The sequence below is a fragment of the Malurus melanocephalus genome, unplaced genomic scaffold (assembly GCF_030028575.1).
Source record: "Malurus melanocephalus ecotype Western Australia unplaced genomic scaffold, MMel_1.1 scaffold_1, whole genome shotgun sequence".
In the NCBI taxonomy this organism is placed as follows: Eukaryota; Metazoa; Chordata; class Aves; order Passeriformes; family Maluridae; genus Malurus; species Malurus melanocephalus.
In genome coordinates, this window is record NW_026623233.1 from 759,420 (window position 1) to 782,564 (window position 23,145).

General features: G+C 36.5%; 1 protein-coding gene across 2 annotated transcripts in view; it reads right to left on the reverse strand.

Moving 5' to 3' along the window:
- Positions 1 to 281: 281 nt before the first annotated feature.
- Positions 282 to 23,145, reverse strand: part of OFD1 (OFD1 centriole and centriolar satellite protein) — a 28,771-nt gene continuing 5,907 nt past the window's right edge. For both annotated transcript variants that reach the window (XM_057388126.1, XM_057388197.1), the window contains 16 exons: positions 22,507 to 22,680; positions 20,603 to 20,709; positions 19,613 to 19,732; positions 17,203 to 17,276; positions 16,433 to 16,524; positions 16,099 to 16,288; positions 15,350 to 15,480; positions 14,874 to 14,985; positions 12,783 to 13,397; positions 10,424 to 10,556; positions 7,527 to 7,627; positions 4,005 to 4,124; positions 2,805 to 2,953; positions 2,021 to 2,191; positions 1,461 to 1,531; positions 282 to 467 (listed from right to left, as the gene is read on the reverse strand). In XM_057388126.1, the coding sequence (XP_057244109.1) occupies positions 422 to 467; positions 1,461 to 1,531; positions 2,021 to 2,191; positions 2,805 to 2,953; positions 4,005 to 4,124; positions 7,527 to 7,627; positions 10,424 to 10,556; positions 12,783 to 13,397; positions 14,874 to 14,985; positions 15,350 to 15,480; positions 16,099 to 16,288; positions 16,433 to 16,524; positions 17,203 to 17,276; positions 19,613 to 19,732; positions 20,603 to 20,709; positions 22,507 to 22,680 (2,406 nt within the window). In that variant the 3' untranslated portion in view covers positions 282 to 421. The remainder of the gene's footprint in view (positions 468 to 1,460; positions 1,532 to 2,020; positions 2,192 to 2,804; positions 2,954 to 4,004; positions 4,125 to 7,526; positions 7,628 to 10,423; positions 10,557 to 12,782; positions 13,398 to 14,873; positions 14,986 to 15,349; positions 15,481 to 16,098; positions 16,289 to 16,432; positions 16,525 to 17,202; positions 17,277 to 19,612; positions 19,733 to 20,602; positions 20,710 to 22,506; positions 22,681 to 23,145) is intronic.

A 23,145-nucleotide genomic window follows, 5' to 3' on the forward strand; every position in this document is an offset into this window, starting at 1 on the left:
AGCCAAGTGCCTCCATGGGACACCTTTAAAAGCAGGTGATGAGGATGGAATGTTTTGTTACTTTCACCCACACTTTGAACCATCTGGAGAAGGGGTGTGGGGGTGGGGGTTGGTAAAGCYGACAAAGTTAAGAGGAATTCGGTGCCAAAACAAATCTACCCAAACATWCTGATCAGTGTCTGTTCCCTGCTTTGTTCCTTCTCTCACCCCACCCAAGGGCTTCCTCCTGGATTAGTAACAGATCAGGACTCACTGTTTGAAGTCAATGATGACTGAAGTGATGAAACGGCTCAAAATCAGCTTTATTAATTTATAATTACACAGCCTGCAATGTTGGTGCTGAGCATTTATTACAGGCAGAAAGCTACTTTTAAAACATAATTCTTATAATAATAAAAATTGAAAAATCAGTAGCTATTGTTCACCAGAAGCTTTCATCCACATCTCCATGAGAAATGTCTGCAACACTGTATTGATGATAGGAGGGAGGAAAAGAAAGTGGTGTGAGTCCAGAATAGTTTCTCTTAAATCTTAGATCTTAATACTCATTTTAAAAAGAAAGGTGGAACTGCCTCTGCTCCAATTCTCTTGCTGATTCAGTGAACTGCTGGCAATAACCCAGGCCTTTAAGAGGGAGGACCTGGGTTTTCATTAACTGGAAGCCATCACCTATAGCTCAAAAAACAAACTATCTTCTGTAGTGCTCACCCAGTGAAAACAGCACAACTGGTGCCAATTCAGGAGCAGCAGGGTAGGGTGTGTTACATTTAAGAGCACAGATAACAGTGAGTCATTACCATGGTTATGGTAAGCCTTTACAGTTTCTGTTTTTAACTGCTCCACATTTTTTGCTTATTTTCAATTCTACATCTTCAAATAAAGATTAGATGGAGGATTGTTTGGTTTTCCCCTTGCAAGCAACTAAAACCTACATATCCTTATTTGTCAATGCCGAGGGAGAACCAGAGGAAATGACTGAGCTGCTGTAGCTCAGTGCAGGCAGACAAAATCTCTGCATAAAGTGTGTTAAAAGTCCATGATGCTACTGAAAAATCAAAGCTAGGAACAGACTACRGGCGTGGAGCAGCACAGAGAAACCTTCACCCAGGGGGTCATCACCCAAGAACAATCCTTCAAACTCCAGCTCTGTGAAGGAATTTGGATGCTGCTCAGTTGCAGATACAAAGTTGGGACTGCCAGAGCTACAGAAACAGATCACTGAATGCAGCTCCCAGATGGGAGTTCCATASAGAGCTTAACTTGCATGTAAAAGAACTGGAAGGATCCTCAATTTTTCCAACATACTTGCTTTTGATTACTAATTAATTTTGCTTTTTAAGGAGGCAGATGTCTCTGATTCTAATTAATATTAAAACTACATATTAATTCAGAATTATTATTATTATTAAATATTATTTGTTAATATGGAGTACTAGACGTGATAAATACATGAGCCTTACCTATCATCCTTTTCAGTAGATAGAAGTCCTTCTGAAAGTGATCCTTCTCTTATTTCTTCTTTTTTTGAATCCTGGCAACCAAGAGGAAAATACACTTTCTCTAACCATTTCTAAAGTCAAWGTTTAAGGGTCTAATAAGAGTATCTGTATTTTTAAGGCACATAACTGAAAATAAAGACCTTCTGAGGAACCAACCCTATTTCTACAAATGCTACATTGGATCTAGACTAGTAACACTGGAAGTTTAGACTGGGATCATGACAAAAGCATCCTGCATTCCTTCATTGAAGCAATGTCCACCCATATCTCTTCATTAAAAGTCCAATTTTACCTTTTGCCAGAATAAATTCTATCAGTTGTGTTTGAGGAACRCTGACCTTGTGTAGGTTCAAACTGGTTTTAAACACAGTTTAAGSTTAAAGTTGAGGACATTTAAATACTGAAAAGTTTCAAAATGAAGAAAAAGTTAAAATGTGAATATTGTTTTCATTCTAAGCATGCCTAGCCAGACACAAATTCAGTCAATAATATTTTTGGGACCATGTTTTGAGAATAGTCACCTTGTTTGCCAGTTCCTGCTCTCGGCTCTGCTGAATTAGCCTCATGTATTTTTCTAATGGATTTGAAGGAGGATCCTTTACATTGTTTTCAGCACCGGAGTTACTATGCTCAGATTTTACTCCCTCTTTATCTTCTATTTCCTCATCTGTTTTCGTCGAGTCTTGGACATACTTTTAAGACACAAAAATAAAAATTGAATACTGGTTAAAAAAATACATTCATACCTTAGTACCTGCATTACATCTTAATCACAGTAAAACATACCACTCTAAACAGCATTAAAAACGACCTAGAAATCCAGAACTCTACTTAAAACACATAGTATTTAAGCTCAAAGGGATTTAATCAAACTCAAGGTCTTCTTACACCCTCTGCTTCCAAGAGAGTACCCTGGACACCCTGACATAGGCTAATGAACAGATGGACACCAACATGTGCAGGTGGTGTCCCACCTGCAGTGGCCACACCACAGAGACAGCGAATGTTCAGTTTGTTCTGTCAGCATGGTGACAGTGGCATCAAGCTTTGGCCACAAAACTGCAGCTTCCCGTTACATGAAGCATGGAAGGAAAAGCATCTGTTTCCAGTGAAAAAGATATTTGGCATAAGGAGACACTCYAGTGAGACTGGTTAATCACACAAGTACATAAAATAACTTAGCCTCTACTACTTTCACTTCATGGAATAAAATGCATTATTAACCAAGTAACACATATAACAATCCTAAAATGCAAGGCACTACAAAGCTGCATTRCTGTCAGAAATTAATGAATAAATTACCACCTCTTTGTTAAGCTTTTCCACTTCTTTCTGCTCGCTTTCCAAAGCTTCCTGTTCTTTCTCTCTTCTTTCTTCTCTTGCTTTCCTTTCTTCTTCTAAGTTTTTCCCCACTTCTCTGTTCTGTTCTTCAATCTGCCTTTGATCTACCACCGCTGTGAAAAATTATTTCAACATCTGTCATTTGATTTATGTAGCTCAGGAATCACTATGTACAAAGAAAATACAAATAACTACCAGGTTCCTGTAAAATGCTAACAGTAAATGAAAAACAACTGGATATATTGTTTATACCTACACCAWACTTATTCTTGGATATCRGGTAATCTTTTTTCCCACCTCTAARCATTTTTAGTYTRATWAATGACTCACCAAGAATTAAGGAGTAGAGCCAAAGTAGMGGCCAGAGATTTGACAGATCTGTGTACTTCTCATTCCTTTCACTGGCATTCTTATTAAACCTTTATTATCCCAAAATCCATGTTACTATATTCTTTCCCTTTCTGAAATGTGGTTGGATACAATTCTTTAAATTCATAAAACAAACTATTTAAAACCCCTTTGAAAATTATTGCAAGACACACTGCTGATGTGACCACTGTATTTAAAAAGCTGTCTACAAAGAACAGGACCAGATAGCAACAAGATGGGCAAACTAAGTACTGGGAATCATGAGAAGTTGAAAAGCTGTTCTCTAAATGAAAATAACCATAATGTTTCCATCCAGAACAATCAGAAAAGCAGCATATGCTGAGTGAAATCATCCTCATCTACMCAAAGAATTAAAACTGCATTGTGATAATACAGTTCACCAACAAAGTCAAGAATAAATTTAAAAAAAAATCCAGACAAACAGTACATAAAATATTTAAACCCTAAGCACTTCATGTCTCATTCCTATCAAGAGCACAAATTAAATTTAACAATTATCCTAAAGAAAAGTTATCCAGAGGCTGGACAGGGGCTTGGGATGGGTGCCAASAATGTTTAAATTAAACTCAAATTTAACTAAAACCAGGGTGAAAAAAGTCATCCTCATAAAGAGCAGCAAAAGAAAACAATCTTTCTTCTTTATTACAGAATTGACACTTTGCAGAAAATTTTTCAACCACACCAGCACACATACCTACAGACTTAAATATTTGGCTGTGTTACACATTTGACATTTTAAAAGTGTACTTTCTTTTGTCTGAGCTGAGAACTCACTTAAGTCCTGCAGYGAAGTGTCTGTTGCTGGCACAGGGGCTGTGACACAGTTTCCATTGACTATGTCCCCAGATGGATGCAAGACATCACTTTCACACTCCTCTGGTATGTCCCCCTCATCTGGAGAAAAAAATTGAACAAAGGCTTCATTATTTTGTAATTGTGAAAGTGGAGCACAGCAATGGACACAGAATGTGGGAATGGCTAAATTAGAACAGAAAAATATCAGCACTAATTGAGAATTTTCCCTTCAACTTGACCATCTCCCTGAGAATTAAGAATTATCATAAGCTGTGTTTGCTTCCTTAATTACAAAATTGTTAGTTTTAAAATTAGCTATTGGAACACATCTGTTTATAAAGCCAAAACTGAAGAAAGATACAACAGAAACCCAAGATGTTTTCATTTCTTTACATAATCAAGATACAAGTCACAGAAAAATTATTTGTCCAAGTTCAGCTCATCCTTTTTATGCATTTAAAAACAATCTCTAACTGTTTGATCACACTCTTTAATGAGAAGCTTGCCTTCTTTGGTGCACAGGACGGATGCTGCTAACTCATACATTCTACATTATACTACCTTCTCCCTGTGYAAGGTGGCTTTGAATTCACAAAAGCACAATTACTGTCCTTCCTCTTTGATCACTGCTATGATACTCAACTGCTTTTGAATTATTTATTTACAAAGTATGCAGAATGCTGTTATCTCATTTGATGTGAGACAGAAAAAAAGAGATAAAACAAGATGTGACCATTACTCTAGATAGCCAACCTGAAATACACAGGATTATTCTCCCAAGCATTTARTGTAACTTAGCACAGATACCCTATATATCTCTTCAGGTTTTGGGTAAAGTTTTAGAAAACATCAATTTTTCATCCTTCAAAYACTATCAATGCCTCAAACGTTTTTCTTTTTCACATTATAATAAAACTGAAATATTTTGCATGAAAAAATCCCAAATCTACCAAACAGATCAGCCTCTCAGAATGGTTTGAATTTCTTTAAAATAAAACTCTTTTAAAGGAACTATGGATGAAAGCATAACAGAAAATTTCTGTCAAACTGTCAGTGCAACTAAGTTAGTAGAATGTTTTCTGTTTCTTACAAAAGCAAGAGTAATTCCTACCAACTTCACCTAGGAAACTAAATTCCATATATGGGTTTTTTTTTGTAAGACCAAAATAATGGGCTATCACACTCAAAAGAAAATATATTCTGTTTTGTTGCTCTCTCTTTACATTATAAAACTATCAACAACAACATTTCCATATGAGGCATCAATAAGCATCAGGATATCATCAGAAAATTCCTTTCAGAAATTCATCCTKGTTAAATATTACATCTAACTTCAAAATGACTGCTAACAACATAAACAAACAAACAAACCCAAACCATTACAGTATGAAACATTTTTAACTACTCTATAAAGGAGAGAAAAGCTAACTCTTTTAGAACATTTTCACTCCCTTTTAAAGGGTGGACAGCAAGAGATGTGTTTTCCCTCAAGAGGAGCACATCACCTAAAAGGAGGTACTGCCAACAGAATCTGCTGATCTTTTCTTTCTAGAACTCACAGTAGGACTAAAAGACTTCCATATTTTCTGGTATCTTCTTTAATTCATTGTTTATTCTACTGTTATCAACTTCACCCTTCATTACATCTTTCTCTTTATTTACTGCTTAGATTTTACTTTCTTATACCCACCTYTCCTGGCAATTTCTCCTGAGCTACCTCCTCCCCTTTTTAGCCATTCTGATTTCCTCCTACATACAGAGATTGTCATTTTTTTCATGCAGTCTGACCCAACTACAGTACTGTTGATTGAAAAATCATCAGCAGATGCAAACTCTAACAATTATTGACTACCACACCTCACTAAATGATGTACCTTACTTGGGCACAGCATCTACTCAGCCCTAATTGCCAAGAAAATGTCAGTCTGTTGTCATAGCAATAAAATAAAAAGTAAAATATGTAACATATTCCCAAAAGTCTCTCATATAAAATTAAACAAATAAATATAAGTCTAATTAAAATGTGAGATGAGTAGAAACCATTAGTGGCTACAGGCTTGGTTCACATTCAAATAATTCATTTAAAGATTAGAAAAAGGAAACTGAATGAGATAAATAAAACCAACCGAGTAATGAGTAAAGCTTCACAGCGACATGCACAGATGAGGYATTATCTTCTGCTAGTTATCACTAAACACTATCAGCACATCTGCTGTTTAAACAAACATCTTTTTTTGGCTGGATCCTTTTAAAATACTGAGAGCCATACTCTCACAGAGTCAGGAGAGTGGGCAATTAATTCCATCTTCCATCTTCTGACCTAACTACAACCAAAAGAATAAGCCACTCTGGGATTCAGGAAAACACTCACACCAGTTAAAACTACTGGTTTCAAAGAAAATATCCCTAACTCTCTCAATACAACAATTACAATCTCTTCACCAATTATGAGTTTAGTTACACCACACAATGCCACATATCCCCCAGCCTCAGGATTTTACAGACGAAATCTGGAAACAGGAAAGGTTAGCTTGCTGTTCACACCTTTCTCATTGACTAAGCCCACAGTTTCACGGGAGATCTGGCTGCTCAAGCTCAACATTAGGATGTCACTCAAATGCTTAAAAACTAAGGACTARGGCCAGTAACTGAGCTTGCTTTTCTCATTCCATATACAAATGGCTGTAAAGTACATTAAGCTTTATTATCCAACTCTTTCTGCAGTACCTTAGTTAGYTCAAAGATTTTTGAAAACTGACCCTGAGCCTACAGAGAGAAGGAAACATTTTATAACACGCAAYCAACAGAGAGCAGAAATGTAAATAAATAAAATGCTGATGACAGAGAAAAAAAATTTAGGAGATAAAGTTCAGGTTTCAGTAACTGAACCACATGTTCCAAAACTACTCAGAAATGGTGATTAATGACAGCATAATTGCAAGAGTTCTCCACACATTTACACACACACCCTAAAACAACTTCTAATTCGTAATACTATTTAAGCCTCAGTTACTGAAGGAAAAATCAAGAGTGCACACAATAGCTACACAAACTTATCTTTAGAATGGTAATACTTTTTTTGATATTGGTCCATGGTGAACACTCCTCAGAGTTTTAATTTATGCAGCAAATATAATAAAGCCTCAATTTAGCTCATATACTGGTACACTTTTCTGTTTAAAGAAAATCCTACACCATTTTAAAACATTCCAAAACAACTGTCAGACCTACAGTGTTAATCACAAGTTTACACAAGATTTCTGAACAAAATCGTTACAAATTTCACAACCAACTCAATTTAATGTCTACTTATTACTATATACACTTATCTAGAGATGCAAGAATGAAGAAAATTTATCCCTCACCATCTGAGACCTTTTTTTTCCTTAATTCCAAAATCAATCAGAAATTTCTCTCTCCAACTACAGTCTTAAACTATGAAGACCATTGCCCTGTAACTGTTAAGTGTTAAAAAACTGTCTGAAATGCACTACAACTTACCTTTGAGAGGAWAAATGTGTTCCTCAAGATCCTCATACCTTAGTTTCTCTGGTTTGTGTTCATCACTGAAATCTTGTTTATCTGTTTGTGGACTCTGAAGTCTGAAAAACCAAGGAAGAATATAAATAATTTAATAAATATAAATGCTGAACTTGTAAGCAAATAGCAATCTGAAATTCACTCATATGTTAAGCAACAGACTAAACCAAACCAAAAATCCATGAAACTTTCTGACTCAAGTTTAGGGTTATTTAAATTCAGTTCTCTAACTTTTACCAAAAATCTACTCCATTTCCCTGCAGTCTTTCCCCAAGGTCTCTCTATGTGACATAAAATCACTGCATTAAACCAAAATTAAAGGAGTAAGAAAAAACAGCAAAACAGGAAAAATGCAATGAATTATGACAGTCAATTGAAATTAAGAAATTTGCCTTTTTAAGCTCTGTGTTACAGTTTAATTCCCATTTTGATGTCATCTTAACAGATGTGTTAAAATGTATTAGGATTAGATGTCTGGCAAAACAGACATGCAGGGGTGAAAATCTGGGATCTATCAAAAATGGGGTTAGTGCCCTCATTCTAAATYCCTGTTTATCTCATCAGGAAGATAATGTGAAAGAACAATGTCTCCCACGTGACCCAGCCACTAAACTCTGACCAGAAGCAGAACAGCAAAAGGAGTGCAGGTCACTAATGAAATTCAGCATCAGCACTTCACAAAGGAGCTTACTTCACACCAGCTGGTGCTCTTCATCACAGCCTAAGAATGTTTGTGCTTACAATTTCAAAGGATACAGGTCTTCCATGGGGCTAATGCAGAGAACAAACAATACAAAAAATGCAAAACATAACCTCAATGAGACTTGTTCATAAACAAAAAGTGAATCTGGGCAGAAACAAATAAATTTGCATTGTCAGAAGGATAATTAAGCGATGTCAGTGGGGAAAAAATACCCAATAAATTAAATAGGACAGACTAAATGAAATTTCCAGCTTTTGGAAGTCTGTTTCATGTTTTGAATCTTTCCTTCACAGAAATGGTCAAGTGCTTAATAATTCTTAAGGGTGCAAGGTTCAAGGACATGCATGCCACTTTCTTCAGTACTGTGTCCTGCAATATTGCTAGAAAGAGAACCCACTGCCTCAGTAATAACCCTCACTTGGCTTCTTAAGGCCTAAACCAACAAACAAACAAAAACGAGGTAATAATCTGCCTTATCACTCTAGTCTTCCTGTCTGTGTTTATTGGCTCTCTTCATACCACTCATATCTTGAAACATAAATAAACAGTCACAGAAGCAATTGTTCTTCCCCACTGACTGAGATCTGACTTTAACAGCTTGTAACGGATGTTACAGCATCATATTCGCTTTTCTTTTCCTTTCAAAGAAGTTCCCATTGCCACTTAAAATCTACAGGTCACAAACTAATCCCACAATACACATCAGTGATGTRGTATTTGCCTAATAATAAGAGTAAATAACTGGAAAAGCCCACACATGCATTTCTCAAATATTTCATGTAACAGAAAACAGTCCAAGGCACATGAAATTAGAAAATACACAACAAAAGAATGTTTTTCTTTTAAGAAAGTCTTGGGAAAGCAGCAAGTTCAAGACAATTATTGGGACCTTATATCCTTGCTTTGTCATAAGAAACCCAAGAAAGCAACAACAAACCATAGCTGCCTTCCCAAAGCCTGTCCTCTGCAACACAACTTGCTCATACTGTTCACTCTTCAAGCAGAATGGAGTCTACAAAATCCTTCAAAGAAGTACAAAGAAGTCCCTCACAGGATTAGAGCATATTCCCCTACCACCTTAACATGCAGGTTAACACTCAACCTTCACTTTTTAAGATCAGAGAAACAGAGGAAACCTGAGACATACCACTGAAAATGTGAGTGAACAGGGAAAGGAGATACTGCCTTTAAGAAACACTTAAAGGAAACTGACCTCACAGTCCCTAAAAATCCCAACARCTCATTTTGAAGGCAGAAAACATAAAGGCTCTCCCAAAACTCTAACCAGGTAAGAGACCCTCTCTACATCAAATGTATTTTGAAGCCTTGATAACAACAAAATAGGAAAGCCCTACCAGTGCCTGCTAGTGCTGCCCCAGCACAAGCTGTCTTCAGCCATCAAATTGGGAAGGATGGCTAAAAGGTTAAGGACAATTCAATTGTCTCTTCTTAGGACAAAATATTAAAATTTAAATACTAGCACTGGTTCTGAAGGCACATATTCAGGATTCTTCGTTTTGGAGAGTGAAGGCAACAGTGGCCATTATGAACAGAAAAACTGAATGCATGGGAGTAAGAGATAGGGAGATGAAAGAGAAGTCATTTTAATGCAGTCCAATGTTTTCAAGGTACTCATCTACCTTAAAAAACACCTTAAAAAAAACGACAAAGGAAAAAAGTTGTGCTACCCATCCTATTCCCACATGCAAAAGAGACTGGAGAATCATACGTTGGAAACAGGCATGTGAACAAGCTCTTCAGAAAGGGAAAAAAATAATAAATTTAGCATTACAGCTTGCTAATGAATGAAGTGAGAATGTACAATTGCCTTGATTTAAGTTCTCAAACAGGCAGAAGAAATTCAAATGCTTCAATCAGCAAAAGCTCATCAGTCAGGTTACAGATGTGAAAACTGGAGACACAACGAAAGAGACATAGCTTTGCTGAAAGCAAACCAAAGTATTTGGCTTTTTTTAAAACTAAGTTCCACTGAGGCATGATATTCAAAACAGAAATTCTTATTCATCTTTAGAAAAGTTTTCACTTATAAAATTAATGGCTYGCTTGATTTGCAAAAGCAGTTATCACCATGAACAATTAGATAAATGTTTTTTTAAAATGTCAGTTAAAAATGTTGCTTTGTAAACAATGTTACCTGATTTTCTGGCCATGACTGGATGGTGAGGAAGGAACAGACTCAGAAGATGAAAGCAAATGTGGCTTTGAAATAGGAGAAAGAACCTGGTCAACACTCCKCTGTGAAGAGGTAAGGGATGAGCTCCTGATGTCTGCACAATAAAAATACCATAATTTTTATTAGTTATTTGTCCCACCATTTCTCAGACAAGGCTGATTGTACAGCTTAGGAAGGAAAACAGGCAAATGCATGAGATAATTTAAAGGAAAAGAAAAAAACTGCATAATCCTTCCACTTGCATATTATGCAGGAAAACAGCTGCTGGATSTGCCAGCTGCAAGTATTTTAGATGAGGACATACTTCTTCCTTTCATTCTCCAGAGATAGATGCTGACAACTGAGCTGCACTTAAAGGAAAAACAAATCTCAGACCCACATGTATGGTATCTTCTACCTCTTTAAATTTACCATGAGCTGTTCAGAGTGATATATTCAATAGCACCTGAAACCTCCACAGAAGCTTCCAGAATGACTTTCAGTTTTTTAGCAAAACCATACCTGGTGCTTCAGCCATCTCTAGCAGAAAAGAATAATATATATGTAGCAGATAAAAGCATTCCYCAGAAGACTGATGAAAGAGACGTGACATCTCAGTGGGGAAGTAATCTTACTGGGAGCTGACAAATCACACTAACTGAAGCTAGCCTTAAGATCCTATCACCTAGCTGCAGCATGGTTTCTTACACTCCACACCACTCCATTTCTGTAACTCCTAAGTCAGGTAAGGCACTCCTTTGTTATTCAACTCCTATCYCTTTCCAGAACCAGTTAATAACATGCTTTAAACAAAAAACAGATCTAAAGGAAAAAACAGATTTGCTATCCTGTAACTAACTTCTGAAAAGAACAAAGATAGGTAGGATTGTTCAGGTTATGCATACAACTGTAGTTTTAATGTTTCCTAATTTTTCAACAAAACCCTTGTATTATGAAAGATTTTGTTTTTGTGCAGTGTCAAACAAATAATCTGTGGGTACTTCATATAGAAGCTGACAGAACTTAAGAGATTGCTTTGGTAGTTCAAGTCTCAAATATGTCTTCAGTAASMGAGTRTGATACTCCACATGCAGAAACACAGGGACAGCCACAATCAATCAGTTTGTATTGTATGTTTGTAACCTGCTTCTAACAGTGCCCATTACCAAACAAAACTAAACTACAATTGAAAAAGGAGAATATTCATATCTTACTTCTGGCAACACTCACCGTGACCTTTCTTCAATCAATACTTTTTTGGATCCTCCTGACAGAGAAGTTTTATTCCTGCATCTATAYTTGTTCCCACRGAAGCAATAAACAAYKTACTATKGTATGAAAAAGCAYTKAAYTTTATTTCATTTATTTAATTTCATTTTATTTCCTTTCAATGGGATTYTGGGGTCTGTGAAGCAGTAATCATCTCTTTTCACCTTTGTCACATCAGTCATTGTTTTCCAGATTTCCCACAGCACAGCAACCTCTCTTCCAAACTAAGCTGCCCTTGTATTTAACCTTCCTTCATGGAGAAGCTGATTGTTATCTTTTTTTTTTGTTACTGTCTCCTTTTTTCATTCTGCTAAATCCACTTCGAGCCAGGGTGAAAAGAACTGCATCACTCAAGAAGCAGATGTACTGCAGATTTGAAACAACAGATTTTTTTTAAAAAAATTTCATTTTGTTTCTATTTTGCTTGCTTTGCTGAGTACTGCTGTCCTTAAAAAAATTAAAAGACTATGGAATTACTAGAAACTGTGATATTAATAGCAAATAAAAAATTTTCCGATCATGACCAAATATTAAACCCTTTCTCCTTACAATTACTGAGGAATATTTGATAAAGGTGTCACAGCAAAAAGAACACACAAAAGGAAATCTGGACCTTTCAGACTGGAAAGTTCAATTTAAGAGAAGCCAAAGATGTCTGCTGCCACACACTTTAACTACAACAGTTAAATGAAWGGTTAGAAATATAGGGAGGTTAACAAATTATAAATAATGTTGCAAAGTAGTTAAACTTAATAGCAACTTTTGAATTAACCTCTGCATATYATAAGGTTCCACCTGTAGTGATTTATACAGCATAATCTTCTTTTGAAGCCTCTCTAAAGCACGTTTAACTTCCCTCAACATACTTCTCCAGAACTTGTTCCCAGGAAGAAGCAATACTCCAAGTAGCTGGTATGTTCTGCCTCCTGCAAAACCACATCTCCTGATATCTCCTGCATCTTAGCAAATAACGAGTGAAAGACAAACACTGCTAAATCTTTGTCYTGTCAGAGCACAAGAAGAACCGTAAGTAAAACCCCAACACTGCACCCCATTAACAATTGTGACTTACCATCTGGAATTTTGTTGTTACTGAGGTCTCCCTTTGATTTGGAAATGGGAGTAGAAGAAAGGCGCCTTGAAGGAGATGCTCCTCGGTGTGGTGGCGTTACGGGATTTTTAAAGATATCAACCTGCCCAGTCCTTTTGATGTGTTCTTTACCTCTTGGACTGCTCAGAGGGGAATGAGGGGCACTGGGATTATCCCCCAGCAGTTCATGCTGGGTAGTCAAAGCGTATCTACTAAGAGGACACTGCAGAATTAAAGGGGACTGCATCTTCCTTGGTGTTCTGCTTACAGCTGCATTCTGTATGACTCTGTGTTGGTAATTCCTGTAGGCTTCTTCCAAGTACTCAGCCTCCTTTTCCAGTTCCTTCACCCTGGCCCGGGCTTGCGCGATGCACTCCAGGTCCGAGTCCGGGGAAGCGCTGCGAGGCTGCGGCTGCTGCCGATGATAGCCAGGCCCTGGCAYATCACTGCCCTTCCCCACATCGGCCAGCCCCGGATTCCTCAGCAACGCCCCATCCACGTAAATGTCGTGGGGCACGATCCTGTCACCAAGGAAGTCAAGGACAGAGCGGTCCACAAGTGATGGCTTTGGGTTCCGATACACCTCATTTTCCAGAGCTACGTGGGAACAAGAGACAGTGAGTGACACTAAAGAGAGAGAGAGGGAGACCCACAACAAAACAGAAATAGTAAAACATGGCATTCAAATTCCAATTTGATCAAAATTATTTTACCATGGAATTGGGATCCATTTTGGGAACTTAATTATTTAACTGAAATTGATTTAAATGTATTTTTAATGCATCTCCAAAAGCTKCAAATTACCACTGTTATTTTTTAATATATAATTCTTCCACATAAAATTACCTTAAGTATATACTCTCCAACTTATGCTTAAAATTAAAATTATGCTTAAATACATAAATAAACATGAAAACATTACTACTTTGGACACATTATATCTAATCATGCTGTTAAACTCTACGGAACACAGGGCATGCCACAAGTCTTAAGAATTTCCCGTTATTTAGATAAAAAAGAATTCTGGAACAAAACAACACAGTATGTAGAAAATGTTTTGGGTTTTTTTTTAAATTAAAAGTACTCTAAAATTGTCAGTTAAACTGAATGTTTTGGGGCTGTCTGCTTCTTCGCACTTGCATGCTTCAACAAGTCTGTAAGACTAATCTATAGGGCTGTACTCTTTCTCAACAAATTTACAACCTTGTTTTTATTCTACATAAATGGTTCTTCAATGACTTCATTAACTCTGATGTAAAATAGAAGTTCCTAAAGTACTTTCAGTCATTGAATTTAAATACATATTTGCTATTTTGATACTAATAAATTTCCAATTCCCCATGGTACTGATACATGTACCACAAGTAAGTACATATCAGTCTAGTGAATAATGTAAAATATTGCATATAATGAACTAAGATGCAACACATGTTGTATGTAATATATAATCACTACAGAATTGGATCCATATTTTTACATTAATTATACATACCAAAACTTTTTATTTATAATACTTGATATTAGCAAATTACCAGATAGGCCTCTTTAAAAAGTATACTTCTTCAGCAGGCTGAATTGCTTTAGGTAAATGCCCCTGTTTCTAATGCCCATACAAGATAAGTTAAGCATAAGTTAGGCAGAAGTTATTAGACTTGACTAAATATGTTTAGGAGTTAGACTCAAATTTCTGAGGTATGAAATACAATTTCAATTTGATTATTTTTATTATGAACACTCAAGAATCAAAATGCATTAAAACACAAGTTGCCTGCTGGAAAATGCTGCTTATGTTACCAGCAAACATTAATGTCTTTATACTGATGGAAAAACAGACCATAAAAATATGCAAGTGTTCAGGGGCGAGTATTTTCCCTTCCTCCTATATGTTTGTTTTCTGAAATGAAGTTGTAATGAGTCTGCTTTTTAAACTGGGCTTTTAAACAGGTTTTGATTTTAAACTTAAAATCTGCTACCTGGTGCTGTATTAGTTCTACACAACAGCAGCTTTTTTAAGCTTCTGGAAATTCTTACACTTGTCCTTCATAAAGGACCACTCTGGAGAAAGATACAAACCTGCCTGTGTTTGTTTCACTTGCAGCTTTAATTCTTCAACYTGCACGTTTAACTTCCTGACATTAGCTTCAGACTCTAACAGTTGGGCCTTTAACTGGGCACAACGCTCAACCTATAAGAGATCAYGAGAAAAACAAAAACCAGCATAATTCAAACAAAAAGAACAATCTCAACTGGCCAAATATTTGGTTTCCAAATTATTTTCAGGTCCAGTCAGACAATATACACACAGTATCCAACTGAAAGTCAGCACTGACAATTTATTGACTCAGTAAGATTTACTTTGGTTATGTTGGGTTGGTTTTATTTTTTGGTACTTTTCTGGTGTGGTGATGTTTTGTTTTCTTTAGAGTTGTTTACATAAAAATAAGCACAGTACAAACAATCCTTGTAACTGGATGCCAAACAGCCTGCAAGGGTAGATGGATAACTGTGAAACAGATGACAGGAAGAACCATTTAGAAACAATAATTTACCTCACTTTGTAGCTGCTTTTCCAACATCTGCTTATGACTTTCAAATTCATCCTGCATCAGCTTCCTAGAATGCTCCACTCTCTTCAGCTCCACTTGGCAGGCCAGGTACTCTGCTGAAGGCTGGGACAGCTCTACCCAAAAAGGGAAACACTGGACACTCAGACAAAGAATAACAACTGTGCACTTCTACACAATACCCCGCAAACATGTAAAGCTGTTTTGATTTTAGGAACGTAATAAGGCGTTGTCTGAAAAAARGTACTTGGGGATATTCTTCTTCATTTTACAAAGGACCAAAATCTTTGTTGGTGTAGTCCTTTAGGAACTAGACTCAGGCTGTCCTACACTGGRAAAAAAATACATACCTCATGTAACAGTGCATACATCTCTACTCTTCTGCAATCTTAAATGCATGYTAAAAATATTTTGTACTTATTACTATAGTGAGCCAAGCAGTTAATTACACTAATGCTATGGTTAGAAATACTGCACTGCTTTTTCCACAGGGTGAAAAGAATATCCTTCTATATTACAGGTACCTCTTAATTCAGGATTTCTCCCATACAGACATATAAAAGAAAATAAATTTATGCCAAGGAATGTTTAATTACATGCAAACACTAGCTTGGGCTTCATGCAAGCTACTAGCAAACATAATACAAAGAGGGCATTTAAATGAAAATCCACTTCTAAATAAATACTTGTAAGAGAAACATAAACAAGAAAATTACTAAATCATTCACACTGACTGTCTCGAAGATGCTGGTTCTCACTGCGAGTCTCATCCAACTGTTGCCTAAGTAGTTTATTCTGCACTTGGAGCTCCAATTTCTCCTCTTTTAGYAAAGGATAGTCTGACACCTCTTTCAGTTTTTCTGTCAACAACTGATTCTGTTTATTTACCAACATAATCTGGGCCTTCACTGACTCCAAATCCAGCTGCAAAGAAAGAACAGTTTAGAAGCTTATGAACCGCTGTACTACTTMACAATTATTTTTATTTCACATTTTCTTTTTTATTTGTAACACACCTCAACTGCACCAATTAGAATACAGCTTCTTTAAATTCAYATTTGCAATTACCTCAAGCTCTTTCGTGCGTGATACAGCTTGCTTGAGTTCCTCCTTTTTTGAATTAACAGCAAYGGCTTCTTCATGCAAAAGCATAGCTTTCTCTGCAGGGAGGATTACAAATGCTGAATTAAAATTAGTAGAGTATTACAGTAAAAAACTGTATCAGCAGAAAACAGTTTTAAGCTGCTAAGCTGAAAATTCAATTTAATTTAAGACATAAAAATGACTGAATGCCATACACACGCCTTCAAAATTAAGTAAATCATACTGTATGTATAAATGTATACATATGCATATACACGTTTAGAAAATAAGTAAATCAAATTCATATGCCTATGATACATCATTTCTTACAAGTCCCTAACTTAAAAGCCTAACCCTGTTATCTGTTCCGGTTCTCTTCCACAAGTTCCAATTAAACATCTTGTGCACAATAAATGTAGAAACTGGCAACTGTTCAGGGTACACTACCAGAGTTCAGTTAAAGCCTGACTGAGCTAATAGGACTTCCGAAAGAAATGGGACACTGAAAAACCAGGAATGCTTTGCAGCCTCTGTGCAAAGCAGCAGTTTATGGTTCCCACTGCATTCTGAACAGCAATGAGCTGCTGAACTGTCACTGTTGCTGAACTGTCACTGTTGCTGAACTGTCATCTGTTCTGAGGCTTTTTTGTCCCTTATACCACTGAACACCAGGACTGTTCAGTAACAACAGTGGTTTGGCATCTGATAGTAAAAGCTCTAAACAGGTACTTTAGCAATCTCAGGCAGATGGTTACCTTTATTTTTTTTCTCATCTTCAGTAACTTTATTGGTTCTGGCTATGTATTCTTCTTTTAATTCAAGCTGATACCTAGAAACAGAAAGAATTATGCATTCCCAAAGAACGTGTGTGCACAGGCATTTGTGTAATTCCATTCCTTCCCAAACTAAACTATAATCACACAATTATTTATTGACAAAATTRATTATCACAGAGAGACCAAAAGGGCTTGAAAGAGTCCTGCCAATCATCTCATTCAACTGCCTCCTCAAAAAGCCAGACTATTGTCACCTGTTGAGCAGGGAAGCTGTGCCTCTCCTAGCCCAGTCTGGAAAACCTCAAAGGACATATATTCTACCACCTCCCTGGATGATCTGTAGCAATGCTGCCCTACTCTCCCAGTAGAYTTTTTGCTTATGCCCAAGCTAAATCTCCCAAGCCACAATTTCCAGCCCCTGCCATATGAACTCAGAAGTCACATTTCAGAGTCCAGTTACTCCCCTGACAGACTTTATCAAGCCCTTTCCAGTTTCTTCATGACTTTTTTGAACAGGGGAACCCAAACCTTGGCGTGGTATTCCTAGCATATACTTCCCCAACACCTTAAGGGGACAGTAAGTTCCCTCAGTCTGCTGGCCATGCTGCTTCTAATCTTACCCATCATGTTTGCCTTATTAGCCAGAGCATGCTGCTGGCTCATAATCAACCTAGTATTCACTGTAAYTCACCCACTTCCTCTTCAGAAATGCAACTCCTCAGTCAATTCCTTTTCCCCATTTATACAACTTCATAGGGCTACTCTGCCCTGAGCACTGAGCTTTGCAGTTTTCCTTGTTAAAATTCCTAAGATTTGCACTGGCAGAATCCCCAACCTTGTCAAAGTCTGCCTGAACTGAAACTCTGCCATTTGTTGTGGAAATGATTCCTCTTAATTAAGCCTCATGKTCAAAGCTGAGGATGCCCTGTGCCCACATCCAGACAAAGGTGTTGGGCAATAAGGGCCACAGAACTGGCCCCAGGGATTCTCTGCACACCACCACCCACCAGTCAGACACAGAGCACYACCCAGGTACACCACTATTCAGAGCCCAACACTCATCTAACTGTGCCATTCCATTGCACTGGAACTTATAGGAGCTAAGAAAGTTCAGCATTTTACATGACTGRGACATAATTATAAATGGTTTCAGATTTAGCCAAATCCACCCTCTTGCATTTCTGCAAATGGTGCAGACCACTCAGATCCTTATCCCAAGTATGGCGTTTAATGTTTACTGAAAAATAAAATTATTAATTTCCTAGCAAGCATCACTACTTCTGTACAATAAACAGTAGTTCTTTAATGCTTTTCATCAATTATTTAGGATAAAAGAACATGGATCTTGTCTTTCTGAGCACCTGCACCATGCTTTAAAACATTTTGTATGTTGATACAATAAGTCAAGCAGCAGTTTATCCTCAAAATGCTTTGCTTCTCCTCTTGTACTGGAAAGACTTTGCAATCAGTATTTGTAATTAACTGTTATATACCAGATAAAATAAAATACCAAGGTGAGTCAGTTGCATTTCACAATTCTCTAACAACACAATCAAATGCCAAGAGATTATTTTTACCAAAACCTACTTTCAACATCTTTGSTCTTTAATTTAAAGACCTACAAACACAGGTAACAGTGTGCATTGGTTTGCAATAAAACATAATGATACCTCAATCATTTGGTTTAAGTGAGACAGGTTTGTGACAYGCCAAGAGCACTTGTCTGCATTAAAGTATCAAGGAACCCTTCAAATGACCAAGATACTACAAGAAAGTACAACTGCAAAGTTAGGATATACCCACTGCAATACCCCAAAAGAAATCATGGATGACTGCCAATTCCCTAAGACAAGGTTCAAGCAGAAGGTAGCCAATAGAAGAGGGAGATCTATATCAGAGAATCCCTCTTCAAAACTGGGAAGGGGTGAAGGTAAGAGCCAGTCTGTCTGTATAATGGACTTGTGTGTCTCACCCCTTTTCCAAGAAACTTGTAACATCTCTTTAACACTGATTTCCCCTTCATGCCCCTTCGGCATACATAAAATGGTCAGTTCTTTTAACTGTGGTCAAAGGAAGTAACTAATACTGCTTCAGATTCTCTTGTCTAAATATACAAGCTAATGTCAGATCTCTCTTCCAGATATTGACACAGAATTTAAACTACAGCAATAATATAACCTATAATCAAAGGAGAATTATTTTCTATAGTAAACTTACTAGCATATAGCTAAGCAGWAACGTAAAAGATTCAATCTGAYTAARAAAAAKAYAGGTGCACATTTTCAAAGTTCTTGCTCTGTTAYGCTTTTCAAAGGAAATCCTACAGAATTTAGTATTCTGATTTCATAGAAAATATTATGTGTCCTATTGAGACAAATAAAAAATTTACTTTAAGAGTTCTGTCTTCAGCTTTTGGTCGTAWGTCTCCTCTATGTTCTTCACAGCAACTTCACGACGCCGAAGTGCATCATCTATAGCTTTATTTTTCTCCTCCTGAACTTTCTGGGTGCTGAAATATCCAGAAATATACAGACAATGACCAGTTATAAAGTCAAAGCTTTAGTTTGGTATGGTGTTTGTTTTTTAGTTTTACAATAACATTTATAGACATCAAAGGGTAATGTGCTTGCTTGGAACACTGTAGCAATTTGAAATGATCACAGACTCTGTCACTGTAGTTCATTAAGAACACGGAGATGTGACACAAATTAAATTGCCCTATTTAAAATTCCAATCAATTATGCAGCTATCCCAGGATAACCCTGGCTCAGTTTCCCACACCAGAAACACTTCAAAGGGAAGAGTGCTGAGCATGCTATTCTATCAGCACCCTCTGCTGGGTTGATAAAAAACCTCAAGTTTTTGTTAGCAGGATACTCATTTTGCTACAAAAAACAGATGACAAAGCAACAACATTAAACCGTATTGAAAGTTTGGCCCAAAATGGTTATTTCTTTTATTTAACTAAAGAAAAGTGATCTTATTAAGGGCATATAAAATAAAAAACAACCCACAACCCCAAAACATAAAACTAATGAGACAAAATAATCATATACATGTCTCATGAGTGTTAGAGTTACATACTGTGTTGTTTGGGGGTGTGTTTCTTTTATTTAAGCAATTGAAAGCAAACCTCTTTGGAGGTTTCTCGCCTCCAAAGCCATGTTGAACTTGTTTTGGTTGGATGAGGTRGAATAGAAAACAACATCTTTTTGTATGGGATATCCCTGCTGATAGAGACAGTATACAATACTGCTCAAAATGTAAAACATAACTTCTGGAATATATAATCTACTTCAACATTACAGAAGCAGAAACATCTTGAGGCGTGCTTTGCAGAAGCTTCATTTAGCATTGCATACATCCTTCAGCAACTTACATTTCAAATRCCTCCATCCTTTGCTTCAGTTCTGCCTCCCTGGTCCTTATGGCTTCAATATCTTTCAGTAGACTCTGTCTCTGAGCATACACTTCCTTTGCTTCTATCTGAATCACAAAGTATTATCCTTAGTTTTTCTTCACWCTTGATACTGATATTTACTGTTTAACACATTGAAACTTACAAGGTTCYTCTTCAGGGACTAATTGATCTTACTCCCATAAATACTATTCACTGAGTCAATATATGAAGTACTTAAAATTCATTCTGGATGTTATCTTTTTTTAATTCCCTTTCTACTTTCACTCAGAATAAAATGTTTTGGATGGAGTATCTTCTGGTTACCCATAAAYACCTTTCCTTTAAGAAACAGCACTGATTAAAACTCATGTAAAAGGAAAAATGGTTTAAAAAAATTACAGAATAAACATGTTCAAACGCTTGAATTTTTTTAATAAACAAGTTTGTATGTTCTTCACAAAAATGTAATAAAAAATACCAAAATCCACTAATAAAAGTGACTTAAAACTGAAACTGAGTAAACCTCAATTTAATTTATAGAACTCATAAAAAATTGTAAAAGGGATTCTCCAAGTGAGGAACATATTAACAACATAGCCCTCATATCTTACTATTGATAAAAAAGGCATTTTTTGCCCTTAAGCACAAAAGACATTATTTTGCTCAAAAAAAAAACCAAAAAAAACAAAGCCGAAGAAACAAACCAGGTCTAAGAAGACAATTATGATTTTGCCATATGGACCCTTACATCAATTTTGAAAGCCATGTGTATTTGACAGTTGATACAAAAGACAAAGTAGTTTCTCAAGCCACATTTCTTGGACATGAAACCATCATAGTGAAGGGTTAAATGTCCTGACATCTTTAATGTAARTATACCTGAACTCTGTTAAAAGAATCCCCAGGTAAATTAAACATAAAGTTCTCAGCGAGAGCAGAAGCTGACAAAAGCAATCAAATATTCATACACAGTATTTTACAGCTATGTTGATCTAGTCATTGGTAGAGTTTTCTCTAATCACTGAATTAWTTTCATGCCCACAGAAGAAGACTGATAGGATAACATAGATGTTTTCTTGTCAGCTTCTAAGGACATAACCATGAAATAAATTCATGGCAAGGTGAGAAAATGTTTAAYATTATAATTTATATAGAGACTTGTACAATTGCTTTGTTAACCAATACCACATGTTCTCAGGGAAAAAAAACAAGACAAGCAAAACCATAATACTGCTGCACCAAAGCAAAATTCTGGTAAGCATTCATGGATATGAAGGTCTATTGCAGTCAGCAGGGAGGTGACCAGACAGAAGGGGCAACAGAAGACCAAACAAACCATCCTCTCAAAAACTGAGAAGTAACGGAGAATGGGATAAGCAGCTGAGAACTACACACAAATTATTGTGTGCTGTGGTAACAGTTACTACCCTGGCAAAACACCAAGAGTTAACAGCCCAAAGGAGYAACTCGYCAACACAGAAGTGTTCACAGRAATGAAACGARTTGCTAGCTTACAGTAAAGATGGTRGTTATTCATAATAATGTARCTAAATRYAAGAATGTAACTAAAAGCCATGTTAAACTTTCTATGAAAAAAAATCAGTGATATGAATTAAGCAAAATTATTAAAACAGATTCAAAAGTATTTATTACATTTAGATCCCAGTTTGCAGAACAGCTGCATTTCCAGMCACCTCTACTTAGATGTTTAACCATACTCATTCTTGCAGTTGCTAAATACATGCCCCTATTTATGAGAACAAAGTGAATTCAAAATTTTCCCAAACAAGACCTGAATGTAAATCTCCCAAAGATTAAAAGACAGTCTAACAAACTCACTGAATCATTTAACAACACATTAGGAAAAAATATTGGAACTTCACCTCTTGTTGCTTTTGAAGCCTCTCAATAGCATTCTTTTCACGAGAAATCAAGGCTTCAGACTTTGCCTGATGTGTCTTYTCTAACTCATGGCGCAGCTCAGAGATTTCTTTCTGCGTCTGCACTTTCTCCTCCATTTTAATCTTTGCTATTTCAACTTCTTTAAAATGTTCMAGCTTTTACATAAAGGAGGAAGAGAGCGTTAAATTGACCATCTTCAAATCAACAAAGACAATTCCTCATAAGACAATCCAAAATTTCATCTCGAAATTCTAGCTAGAGAATGATAATTTGATACAAATTAATTACAGCACATACTATTTGCACATCTCACATAGATTTGATGTGTTTATCTGGCATCCCAAAGCAGATCTTACACAAAACTATCAGCTTTAGACAAGACAGGAAAAGAAGCCTATGAAGAAAAACACACTGCAGGAGTGATATTCTCCCTGGATTCAAGGAATGGCCACACTCTTTAAGTCCTCCTCTGACAGTGTCTTTACTCTYGTCCCTCTCCCAAAGAATCACTTTTGACTAGTGATTCAAGAAATGGCAGAAACAGACCCACAGCCTGAATTGCTCAGAAACCACAGAAAGTGTATATTCCCTCAGCTCCATTTTTCAGATATAAGTATTAT